Source organism: Aspergillus lucknowensis, assembly GCF_044049455.1.
Source record: "Aspergillus lucknowensis strain CBS 449.75 chromosome Unknown BJX67scaffold_82, whole genome shotgun sequence".
NCBI lineage: Eukaryota > Fungi > Ascomycota > Eurotiomycetes > Eurotiales > Aspergillaceae > Aspergillus > Aspergillus lucknowensis.
In genome coordinates this window covers 66,100-77,247 of record NW_027263626.1, presented here as the reverse complement: position 1 = coordinate 77,247, position 11,148 = coordinate 66,100, and the positions used below count along the sequence as shown (strand labels likewise).

The 11,148-nt window shown below is 51.6% G+C and overlaps 5 protein-coding genes across 5 annotated transcripts; 2 read left to right on the top strand and 3 right to left on the bottom strand.

Annotated features, from left to right (window-relative positions):
• The first annotated feature begins 1,348 nt into the window (after positions 1 to 1,348).
• On the top strand, positions 1,349 to 4,725 carry BJX67DRAFT_326376 (putative ubiquitination network signaling protein). The gene is made up of 2 exons (XM_071027422.1): positions 1,349 to 3,180; positions 3,245 to 4,725. The coding sequence occupies exons 1-2, from the start codon at positions 1,446 to 1,448 to the stop codon at positions 4,564 to 4,566; spliced, it is 3,057 nt and encodes a 1,018-aa protein (XP_070880764.1). The 5' UTR covers positions 1,349 to 1,445; the 3' UTR covers positions 4,567 to 4,725.
• Positions 4,726 to 4,883: 158 nt separating this feature from the next.
• BJX67DRAFT_375774 (flavin reductase family protein) lies at positions 4,884 to 5,841 on the bottom strand (the record flags this gene model as incomplete). Its single annotated transcript, XM_071031747.1, has 2 exons — positions 4,884 to 5,719; positions 5,781 to 5,841. The coding sequence occupies 2 exons, from the start codon at positions 5,839 to 5,841 to the stop codon at positions 4,884 to 4,886; spliced, it is 897 nt and encodes a 298-aa protein (XP_070880763.1).
• A 132-nt stretch (positions 5,842 to 5,973) lies between these two features.
• On the top strand, positions 5,974 to 6,854 carry BJX67DRAFT_367863 (mitochondrial 54S ribosomal protein bL31m). Its single transcript, XM_071030573.1, has one exon. It carries the CDS (start codon positions 6,211 to 6,213, stop codon positions 6,673 to 6,675), a length of 465 nt encoding a protein of 154 aa, XP_070880762.1. The 5' UTR covers positions 5,974 to 6,210; the 3' UTR covers positions 6,676 to 6,854.
• Positions 6,855 to 9,187, bottom strand: BJX67DRAFT_367860 (sorting nexin 1). The gene is made up of 6 exons (XM_071030572.1): positions 8,995 to 9,187; positions 8,882 to 8,941; positions 8,337 to 8,818; positions 7,895 to 8,275; positions 7,240 to 7,842; positions 6,855 to 7,183 (listed from the first exon to the last, which is right to left on the bottom strand). The coding sequence occupies exons 1-6, from the start codon at positions 9,026 to 9,028 to the stop codon at positions 7,028 to 7,030; spliced, it is 1,716 nt and encodes a 571-aa protein (XP_070880761.1). The 5' UTR covers positions 9,029 to 9,187; the 3' UTR covers positions 6,855 to 7,027.
• mde1 (methylthioribulose 1-phosphate dehydratase MDE1) lies at positions 9,188 to 10,577 on the bottom strand. The gene is made up of 3 exons (XM_071030571.1): positions 10,238 to 10,577; positions 9,690 to 10,165; positions 9,188 to 9,625 (listed from the first exon to the last, which is right to left on the bottom strand). Exons 1-3 carry the CDS (start codon positions 10,370 to 10,372, stop codon positions 9,514 to 9,516), a joined length of 723 nt encoding a protein of 240 aa, XP_070880760.1. The 5' UTR covers positions 10,373 to 10,577; the 3' UTR covers positions 9,188 to 9,513.
• Positions 10,578 to 11,148: the final 571 nt, after the last annotated feature.

The following is an 11,148-nucleotide window of genomic DNA, read 5'->3' as shown; positions in this document are numbered from 1 at the left end:
GTGAATAAAACTACAAAACCTATCAGAGACGATCTGGTAAGTGGGAGATGCAAGACACATGGCAACTGTCGGATGTGGAAATGAGGGGTGACGTGACAACACTTCAAAAGTTTGAAGGTCGTCCCAGGTTCTGGTAAAATGGCTTTGTCCCCGAATAATGCAACACATTTGCATTCAGTGCACGAGACCAGCAGGTAAAGTCAGTAAAAGCTTGGACAAGGAGCTGTTACTCTGCCAGCGTTCAAAGAAGACCAGGATGCGGATTCCTCCTATCATATGTAGATACTTTTATTGAAGCTCCAGGTGGGTTAACATGCATGCTCTGTAGCTCAGCTAAGGTTCCAGCCCACACCAAGCACGATAACAGAACGTCTGCAGTTTGGTTTCACAGAGGAGGGAGATGAGACAATGCGCAGCGAGCGAAAGACACAATCGTGAGGCTGATAGCTGGCAGCCATGAATTGGAGGCGATCACACTCTGAGGGTGTGCTCTCTAAGTCGTCTTCCGAGGCACTCTGCCTGAGCAGAGGATGCGGGAACACCCTCTCTGGGAGGCTGGGTGACAATCAGCAGAGCCAAGCGTCAGCCTCCATCCCAACTCCTTTGCTTTGGACATGAGACAGGGACTTTGCAGCGTCTGCGTCCACCGGAATTCTGACGCTCGAATTTCGACCATCCCAGGTGAAAATGGACTTCAAATCTCCCGGGCAATCACAAAGGTTCAGTCCATCGTAGATAGAGCTGTACGGCAAATCAAGCATCATCTAAAAATAACGGGAGCAATTGGAGCCAACCGGAATGAGGCGCTGGCTGTGACTTTGGGACTCGGAGGGTATGGTATTCGTTTTTCAGGCAGTACTGGCCTCCATCAATACAGATTTGACTGTCTGAGAGACTGTGTGACAGTTCCTTACGGCATTTAACCAGAACTTGAACCCTGGGTGGGAAAGATGCTTGATGCCTCAGACATCAGGCCACTGTCACAGCTTCTTCTCTGACGATCAATTTCCAATCTTTCCAAGTCCGTTTCGTCTTTTGGTTTCCCGCCTCTTTCACTCGTTCTATCCAGAGCCTGAGGTTGAACCGAATCTCGTCCATTTTTCCTTCTCTCCCTCTCTTCCTCCCCTCGACACCCACCCCCCCCCCCACGCCGGCTTTATTCTCTTTCTCCCCTCTCCTCCCCTCTATTCTATTATTCGAATTCTTTTTTGCTTTCCTTTTTGTATCTGCATCTCTCCTTGTTTTCCATAATCTCCCCGATTTGTCATTCATTTTACCCGCACCGTCCTAGGGCTGAACTACCTTCCTCGAATCCCGCTACCTTCCCACCCCCCTGCGAATTCTTTTTCCTGGAACTGTTTTCAACTTCGCTTTCCACCTGGTCCAAGTCCTTGGCTACTATCTGCCAAGCCGACTAGGACCTGGGTGCTGGGGTTCCCTCGTCCATGCCACGTCCATCGGCTACGGCTAGGAAGAGTCATAGCAACCGACAAGATCATGGCACCGGCGGCTCTGGGAAGAAATTCGGCAAACAAAAGTCAAATACGCATTTGAACGGGAGCTTCAGCGGTGCTACCGCCGCCGAGACTGGACCCTCATCGCAGATCGACTGGCCATCACACCGTTCTTCTGGAGATCACACATCGGGAACAACTGCGATCAAGAGTAACGGATCGACGGATGCCTCGAGACCAGACGGGAATGGCCGCGGTTATTTGAGCGGATATACAAAGGGAAATGCAGAAATGGCTTACGGACAGATCAATGGTACTGGGGCGCCAACTTCTGGACTTGCAGGGCAAGCGTCACGTCGCACGGACAAGTCCGCCACTGGGGCTAGGAGATCGACCTCGAATGCCTCAGTCAATCCGTTCCAGCTTGCATCCACCATCCTCAGATCGTGTCCGATGTACGACACCATCGCCATTCTGATATTTCTGCTACAACTTCCTCCGATGGTTCTCACATTGGTTCAATTCTTGTTTGCGTCCTTGACTTTTATGCCTCCTAGCGGTACCTCTTCTGGCTCCTTGACCTCCAATTTCGATATCTTTCAAGGTCCTGCCGGAACACCATCGCTTGGGACGATGATCGCGATGGACGGATTCTGCCTGCTCGTATGGGGACTATTCATGTGGACATGGGCTCAAAATTTTGCACTGGATCTAGCTCATGTTCAGGTCGCCATAACTCTTGGTGGCGGCGGCGCCGGGAAGAACGGGGGAGTCAACGCTTTATGTGTTGGCATTGTTCTGATCTTGCATCTCATACGCAGTAAAGGTATACAGGAATTTGTGATCGGTCATCTCGTTTCCGCAAAGATAATCAGCCCGGATCTTTTGTCCCACTATTCTTATCTCATGCCCGCTGAGTTCAGGCGCACCGAGGCGCAATCATCCCCGAGCTGGATCCGGAGCTTGCTTGCTGTACACATACTAGCTCAAGCAGGCACTGCGATGGCTAGGCGCTCGATGACCAAGAACCGAACACCGGCTCCATCCAGAGTAGGCAAACGTGTGGATACTGAAGCGTCTGCTGGCTCTCAAACACAGATCGACTCGGCCTTCGAGTCCGCGGCGAGTGTCTCCTCCCATATTGGCCCTGATGGGCAGATTATCCCCGCAACGCACAAGGATGGTAGGGAAAGGTTAGTTTCGGCAAAGAAGCGAAGGAGGCAGGCGAATCAGGTTCGGAGCCGTCAGCCTTTTTGGGCTGCGCTCGCGAGCACCAAAGTGACAGTGATGAGAGAATACGAGCATTCGAGGGCCTTGTCGAAAATCACTCGAGGGTTTACGACGACGGAAGATGATCTTCAGGGACTTTCTTTGGATGATGGACTTGTTTGGATTACCGACGTGGATTGTTCGACAATTAAGTTTGCGGCGGGGGATTTCGCCTCTGAGGACGACCATTCCATGTCCGGCGCCTGCGAAGATGGACGTTTGGGAAGAGAGGATACGGTACCATTTTATATCTGTGTCAATGGCGCTCCGTGGGCGACGGCTACACTGAGTAAAGAGCACGATACGATAAAGGGATCCAATACTCTCTATTGGCGAGGTGAGATTTCAGGTCTCGCTCCAAATTGCGCCTACACTTGCTCTTTTGTCAAAAGCGATACCGACGAGGAGATTTGCGCCATGAGCGTCAAGACCCCGCCCGCCAATGATGCAGAGCAAGGTAAGAATCCGCCCTTCCCCCAGATCTTATGTTCCGGTGGACTCTGACTTTTTTCAACCAACAGCTAACTCAGTACCAACCCCCCCTCATCCCTCCTATCGACCCTCCTCTCCCACCACGACTCTGAAGAATTCCATTATTAACGCTGAATTGAAACTCAACGAAAAACGCTCGCGTCTAAGGAAGGCCAAGAACGATCACAAGCTTGCCATCTCCAAGATCAGGAAAGAACTGGACAATTATAACCACCGTCTTCAAAGTGGTACGGACGAGAACAGGCAGAAGCAGCGCTCACTCCAGCTTGAAAGGAACATTCGACAGACCGAGGAGGCAACAGCCATGCTTGATAGCAAAATAGATACCATGGAGAATGTGCCTGACGAGGAGTATCAGGAATGGTCCGAACAAAAAGCCAAGTACGAAGAGGAACTCGAGCAGCTCAAGTCCGCAAAAGCAGAGCTTATCGCTACACGAGCCGCCAAAGCCCGCGATTTGTCATCTCTAGAATCCGAGCTGAATTTTGTCGTGCAAAAGCGCGAAAAGTATCAGAGTCGCCGGACAAGACTGAATGAACAGTACGAACGAATTGTCTCCGCCAATGCGCAGGGCCTGAATGAGCGAGAACGCCGTGCAGCAGAGCAGTTTGCCCGAGAACAGGAACAAGCCAAATGGGAGTTGAGCTACAACGAACAATTCGCGAGCATGAACCAAACAGCCCAGGAATACCAGATGCGCGCGAATCAACTGTGGCAACAGTGTACTACCGCTGAGCAAGCCATCCAGCAGCAGCACCAGCAGCAGCAGATGCTGATGGACAACCCCCCGCTTACTCCTGAAGGGGAGTTGCCTGGTATAAGTACATTCACAGATGCACCTGGTATGCCGTTGAATGCGTTGGCGACAAATACTTCCAGTCATCGATCGTTGCTAGGACAGACTTTCTCGGCGCTCAAGTCCAGCCCCCTTGAGCAGGCCTCATCACCCGTCGGTGCAACATCTTCTCATCCGGCTAGTCCGATCTATGCGCCTTCCTACCAGCCCTTTTCAGGGTCGCCATTCGGAAACGCGGCTTCTTTCCTCGAGCCTGACTTTATCAGCCGCGATCGTTCGTTTTCTAACCGATCAGCGCGGAGCAGCATTTACGGTGCCGAGTTCGTCGACGCATCTTCAACCCGTCGTCCACCGTTCGACCCATTCGAGGGGAACGAGAACCGGCGTGGCTCCGCATCCGATAGCAACCCGCTCAACCCTAGTTTGCGGCCCATCTCAAGCCCCTTCCAGCGAGCCGCCAGTAGAGCCAGCGGAACTGGTAGTGGAACAAGTGGAGGAAGTGGTAGCGGTAGCGGTAGTGGCAGCCCCATCTCTGCTCGTGGCAAGGGAAACTGAATTCAGCGGAGTAGGTGAAGTTCTCTAGAGGCCCTCTCGTCCATATTGGTCCTAGGACATGGCTCGAGATGGTGATTATATAGCTTCTCTCGTCTACAATCCATAGATCTTGAGCCGAGGCTTCGCTCATAAATTGCCGAAAGAATTTTGGGTTGCCCCATACCAATATACTTTTCAGCATATGTAGCAGATTCACCCATTCGGTTTTATCTATGATCAGCCCAATGGCGAGCATCCAACGCCATCAAGATATGCTTCACGGTACAGTGCAAGACGGCTGCAATAATATATACATGGCACCGAAATCCTCGGCCCTGTTAACATTGAACCTCCTTCCCCACCTCCCAAAATCGGGTATCCGCATATGTCAAGCACAAATCCGTAGACGAACCGCCAGCAGCATCCGTAGAAAGCGTCGGACTCGAAATCTCCCGCACAATAGTTCCGACAACAATCGTATGGTCATACACATCCACTACACTATTCGTGAGAAGGCGACACTCAAATATAAACGGGAACAGCTCGGTTTCAGGCTCTGACTTGGTAGTGGTTGCAGCAGCGTCCTTCCTCCTCCGAAGCATCGGAAGGGGAAGCGGAGCCGCATTCACCTTTCCCTCTCTTCCGACCGCAGATAGCAAATGATGAGGGGAAGGGGTAAATCCGACAAACTCAAATCCGCAACCGTCCAAGGTCAAGTTCTGGTTTCCGCGAGAAAAGTTTCTGGCGAGTGCTGCTGTGTCCTTCGTCGGGGAAAGGAGGTGTACAAGGAAGTTCCCTGACGCGAGGAGGGCATTCAGGGTTTCGGAGGGGCGTCGGACGTTGAACGAGATGACCGGTTGAGGTGTTAGGGTTACAGTGTTGAAGGAGGAGACTGTCATTCCGCGATAGCGGGTCGATGGCTCGGGTCCAGAGTCGGATATTGTATTAGTCGTTGAAGTGGAAGTAGGGTCCGTGGAGGTGATGATGGCGACGGGGTAAGGGACTCGACGCATGAGGAAGCGGACTTGGTCCGGTAATGGTGTTGATTCTGATGCTTCATTACGGAGGTCTTCGCGCGGATTCGTTTGGGACAGTGTGCCGAGGGATCTAGGAAGCGGCGACTGGTAGAGTGCGGGATGTGGTCGAGAGATCAATCGGGGAGTATATCGCGCCTCTATATAGTAGTTTCGTTAGATACATAGCCAGTAGAAAGCGAAACGGCTTGGGTCACAAACCTCTACATGGTCTTGCGGTCCGTGACGCAGACAGCAGAGCTCGGGAGTAAAGGAGCTTCATCCCGATGGAAAAGCAGCACGAGGGAAAAGGACAAAAGAACATCCGACCTATCCAAAGCCATTATAAAGGCCGGAATTGTTCAATCAACAGACAAGCATTTTTCTTAAGCCATGCGCTGCTGTCTACGCTGCGATATCTCTATTGGGATGCGCAAGGTCCCACGAACGGCCCAAAGAAAATGTCGGAAGTGCTTAGGTAAGCGTACAACTCCGACGAATTTCTCGCCCAAACCGATCGCCCAAACAGCGCCAGCCATAGTGAGCAAACAACAACCAACCTCTATCACACCGGGCTCGACTCCTACCAATTTAATCCCTCGAATTGCATTTACCCATTACCACGAGCAGGAGTAAGAGAGAGAAGCTGCCAATGTCCCTCCACACAACCCTCCGCCGCACGGCAGCCTCAACAACCACTAAGACACCTACAACTTTCATCTGCTCACAATGCCGACACGCGACGCTCCTCCGCCGCCCTAAACGTCCCTACACATTTACGCAACTGATCACACTCTCTGATGGAAGCACATTCACGCACCGGACGACCTCCCCACTCCCGATTTACCGCTCAACAAGAGACACACGCAACAGTCTCATGTGGAATCCCAGCAGCAACAAACTCCTGAATATCGAAGAAGACGAGGCGGGTCGGTTAGCGGCTTTCCGGGCTAGATTCGGACGGAGCTGGGATGCTAATACGCCTGTTGAGGCGGCACCAGGGGCGGATAAGGATGCCGAGGCGCAGGCGAAGGAAGCCGAGGAGGAGGAGGACAATCTATTGGATTTGATCAGCTCGTTTGGGCAGGAGGAGGTTGGACAGCCGAAGAAGAAATAGCGAACGATCGTCGTTGGGTTGGTGGCGGGAAGTTAGATGTTTTGGAGATTCTCCAGTTTCCGATACGGCTGGGTTGTACTTTAGGTTCTGTATAGAATATCACACCATCATCCAAACTTGGCATCGCGGACTTCATTATTCGATGCCTTTCTCTGCCTTCGATCTCGGTTGAATAAAGACTTCGTATTTCATGGAATATCAAATATACGGGGGAATTAGGATTGCACTGGACTCGTAATGAATTGAAGGTCATGATACCATACAGTCCGATAGACGAGAAAAGGACAAAAGGATGAAACTATACGGTTATTCGAAGCCCGTCTTTTATACAGAACAAGAAAAGAGAATGACCCTATTGTTCCTCGGTCGTCGACACCGGCGTAGTTTCAGCAGCACCTTCTGGTGTCGGCTCTGTGGGTGCGTTATGTTCACTTGCAGGTGGATAGAAAGGATTACCATCCTCGCCTGCATCCAGTTGCAGAAGGAAGGTTTCCCAAAGCTCGATCAACTGTAACCCCATTAGCCAACTGAACGTTACTCGTCTGGAAGTCTAGAATAACTTACCTCCTTCTGAGCTTCCACGGCGCTCTCCAAGAATGTCTCGACGCCAGACTTGAAATCTTCCACCTTCTCCTTCTCGAATCTTTGCAGTTCGTTTCGCATTAGCCTGCCCATATCCTCGAACAGTAACCTCGTTTGGTGAACCCTCCTTTCGGCATCTGCAACATCCGCGTTAGCCTGGTTTAGGCGATCTTGCTGTGATTTCCCTTGTCGAAGGAGCTTCTCTTGGCTGTGTTTGCGTTTCTGTAGCTCCGACTCGGCTGCATGCCAGCTATGGTAAGCCTTCTGCCGCTGAGAGAACGCCGTTTTGACGCTGCCGATCAAGCGGAGATATTCATCGATTGTGATTCCCAGTGTGAGCACATCTTGTTGCGCTTGGCGGTCATACAGCTCTTTAATGCGTAGTTGGAGATCCGAAAGGCCGTACAGAGGGCCAGAGAGAACGGGAGACAGCTCGACGGCAGCTAGTGACTGGATGGAAACTGAGAACTCGCCCGCGGCCTCGGAGAGTCCCTTTCGCTGCGCGACAACCGTATCGATGGCTTTCATCAATGCCTTGAGTTGATTCTCGAGTGCATCGAGGTATATCTTTCGGTCATGGAACCACTAGATGGAACGTTAGTCCGAGTCGTCGTCCGAGATTCGATAGGTAGCCCACATCATCATGCTCGATAAATTTTCCGCCTCCACCAACACTGATCCCAAATGAACTAAACATTCCTTTGCTCTGGCCAAGATCCGGCTCACGGTTCTCCTTGTTCTTGACATCCACGTTGAAAGCTTCACTCTCAAGGAAAATCTTGAGGTCGCCGTCATGCTGAAGGATAGGGTGATGGGCAATCTTGTTGAGCATGCGCTCCAGCGCAGCTCTTCTCGATTCGACGAAGTTGGTATCAAATCGGCCCACTGCCTGTTTTTCTGGGGGAGGAGGGACAACCACTCCGGGGTTATTATTGTGCAAGGAGTTATAAAGCCAGAGGAAGTCACGGTAACGTCTGCTGACAGTAAACTCGGGCTGTCGATACGCCTTGGAGGTCGTCTACGACAGAAGTCAGTCTCCCCGCATCTAGAATCAGCCAGGTTGAAGACAATGCACTTACCTTGGTTCTAACCTGGTACACGATATGACTACTAGTCAGATCGCCTACTTTGTGCGGATCGCCGACGGAGATATCAAAGGTGGGATTGGCAGCTTTCTCCACGCTGATGCTCGGCTGTTGTTGTCTCTTCGGAACTTCCACATCGCTGGGTGGCTGCACCGGTGGAGGGTTTCTGAAGCCTGTACCATCCTCCTCGAGATTGACCGAGTCCATTAAGCCAGCGCCGCTAGAAGTTTGCGACGTGGAGGACGTCGGGCGCACATTGCGGCTTGCGAACGCCTCCTTCTGAGGTGGGATAGGAGCTTGCTCAATGCCAGCTGGACCGGTCTCCGCAGCCTTGTCCCCAAGCGGACCCAGCGGATCAAACGTATCATCCACCGCTTCCAGTTTCGTTGCTTGCGCATTGATCTTGCCTCTGCCTCGAGGGGGGCGTCGGACTGTCGATCGGGAGGTGGTGTCTTGCTGTGCTGATTGGTCTGGAGCTGCGCGATGCGACATATTAATATGTCGATATATCTCGTGAACAGAGTTTAGGGGAGATATACCTGCTCCTTGTGTGTCCGGCCGCGACGCACCAACGTTGCTGGTCGACTGTGAGGGTACATCTACCACGCGGTTTAGCTATGATGCGACTGCGCGATGACTGCCTGGTACCTACCGCCCCATGGAGAATCTCCGCCTTCGAGATCCATGAGTGACTGAGCGTGAGCAAAATCAATGGGTATAAAAGCACAAGCAAAGAAAAAACAGGTACTTCAACGAGACAAGACGAGTGATACCGAGGACAAATGGGGGAAGCTGGTGCGAGATCGAAGCTGGAGAGTTGCAGATGTCAAGGCCAGGTTGATCCAACACCGCCCGCCGATGGCTCGACCGATGCTTGTTCCCCGCTTGGGAGCTCCCCAAGCACCTTCGCGGTCGACAGTCTGTGGGATACAATCGAGAAATATTAATATTCCTTTGCTCTAGATTTCTTTACTCTCCTACCCCTTACTCCGTTGGAGACAGAAGTGCTCCAATTTATGTGTTTTGATATATATTCAAGAATGCCGACCAGGTCTCAAGATCATCAACTTCTTGGTATTCTATTTGCAAACGCTCCATGATCGACGGCCATATTTTCCTCGTGACTCCATAGACTCTATTTTCGCTAGGGCGCTAAGGCTCATGTCATCGGTTATTTGACCCACGGAATTCCAAGCTTGTGCATCTCGACCGCAAGCTGGAATAGATAGTCCAGGCTTTCGCACTGGGTTTTTGCCTTGGCCACGTCGTCACCCCAGACGTAGCTGCACACAAAGTTAGCATGTAGTCTCTATGGCGCACCGAAACAGGTATTAAGGAAAAACTTACATTCCATGCCTCCTCACGAGCACGGCATACGTATCCGGGTAGGTATCCATAGCCTTCTCCAAGCTTCCGGTGAGATCTTCCTCAAAAGCAGTGTTCTCAATGATCGGGATCTGGAGCGTATCAAAGAACCCGAGCATACCCTTACCCGGGCCGCGGGGAATGCCCTTTATCTGCTCGATGTTGCTGATCTCAAAGCTGCCCTCGGGACCCTTCTCCCGCTCAACCAGCAGGGTCACCAAGACTGCCCATTGGGAATGTGTGTGAATGCAGCAGCCAGCGCCGCGTTCAAAGGCAGCAAGGAAGAGAGGGGTACAGGCCGAAGGTTTCAAGGCGAGAGGCTTGCGGATGTATTTGCGATCTGAGGCAGGATACTTGGGGGTAGGGAACTCTAGCACGAAGATGTTGTGTGGCTGGATCAATTCTTTCTGCACGCCAGATGGGGCGATGAATATGTGCTCTCCGCGACGAATAGAAGTCTAAGATCGGGCAGTTAGCTAGGTGTGTTCGCAGGGCAACTGGGATGCATCTGAAATGCGACAAGCGCTTACCCCACCGCCAGTGCCGGTAACCCAGCCCCAGTTGTAGAACTTGCGGCAGAGCTCAGGAATTAAGTTGGCCGGATGCTCTGGGTCTTCCGATTTGACCAAGTGGTCATTGCTGTCTTTTTGGACCTCCTGGGACATGGTGACGCGACGGTTGAGATGGAGGGGTATATGATTAGATGGGAAGGAGTTTGAGTTACGAGGGAGAGGATGATACTAGGTAGTAATTGAGGCACCACGCTCATTAATTTGAGCGAGAGTTGCCAGCGAGAGAGCAGCAGGAGTGTCAAGGAATGAAGATGGGGAGGAGGGGTTTTTACTGCAGTGTCGAACCTTTTCACTGTCCCTCCAAATAACTATCGAAGATTGCAAATCCGGGTCCCCACTTGTCGTTTTGACATGCAACTTGAAATGCTTGCAAAGGATGGACCAATCAGAACGTCCACTTTTCTCACCCTCCCAATTTCTCAGTTCCAAACGGACCATTGAGGGAATCGCTCTAATATTATTAGATTGGCTTCAGAGTTAAAATGAGAGGCCTCGACGTCTGCCAGGCACAATTCACCATGGGAACCTATCAGGGATTAAGACTCAGTTGTCTCGTTCCGATATCCATCCCGGCATTTAGTTTTTAAGCCTGGGGCGCTCTTCGCTGCTATGTTGTTCTCAAGTCTTTTGTGGGTCACCCCCCAGGAGCTCGAAAGCCGCCTTACTGCTTATGATGCGACGTTTGCGACTGAGACCGATGGAGACGAATGGTTGCGGGAAAGCGATCTGACACAGGATATGTTTGGGCAATCCCAATCATGAAAGGCGATGGAGCTTTGGCAATGATTAACCCGATATTCCAAGCTCTCCGCAGTGTTGACTGCATTGCGAGCTTCAAACAAGCTATATAATACAATTGGGGGAGCTCT

Bases quoted from the DNA above. Each gene is read 5' to 3' on its own strand.
- BJX67DRAFT_367863 (XM_071030573.1), top strand. From the start codon at position 6,211: ATGTCCCTCCACACAACCCTCCGCCGCACGGCAGCCTCAACAACCACT.
- BJX67DRAFT_326376 (XM_071027422.1), top strand. From the start codon at position 1,446: ATGCCACGTCCATCGGCTACGGCTAGGAAGAGTCATAGCAACCGACAA. The intron at 3,181-3,244 runs GTAAGAATCCGC...TTCAACCAACAG, and splicing joins CGCCAATGATGCAGAGCAAG to CTAACTCAGTACCAACCCCC.
- mde1 (XM_071030571.1), bottom strand. From the start codon at position 10,372: ATGTCCCAGGAGGTCCAAAAAGACAGCAATGACCACTTGGTCAAATCG. The intron at 10,166-10,237 runs GTAAGCGCTTGT...GCCCGATCTTAG, and splicing joins TTACCGGCACTGGCGGTGGG to ACTTCTATTCGTCGCGGAGA. The intron at 9,626-9,689 runs GTAAGTTTTTCC...CTTTGTGTGCAG, and splicing joins CTCGTGAGGAGGCATGGAAT to CTACGTCTGGGGTGACGACG.
- BJX67DRAFT_367860 (XM_071030572.1), bottom strand. From the start codon at position 9,028: ATGGATCTCGAAGGCGGAGATTCTCCATGGGGCG. The intron at 7,843-7,894 runs GTGGGCTACCTA...CGTTCCATCTAG, and splicing joins AATTTATCGAGCATGATGAT to TGGTTCCATGACCGAAAGAT. The intron at 7,184-7,239 runs GTAAGTTATTCT...ATGGGGTTACAG, and splicing joins CCGTGGAAGCTCAGAAGGAG to TTGATCGAGCTTTGGGAAAC.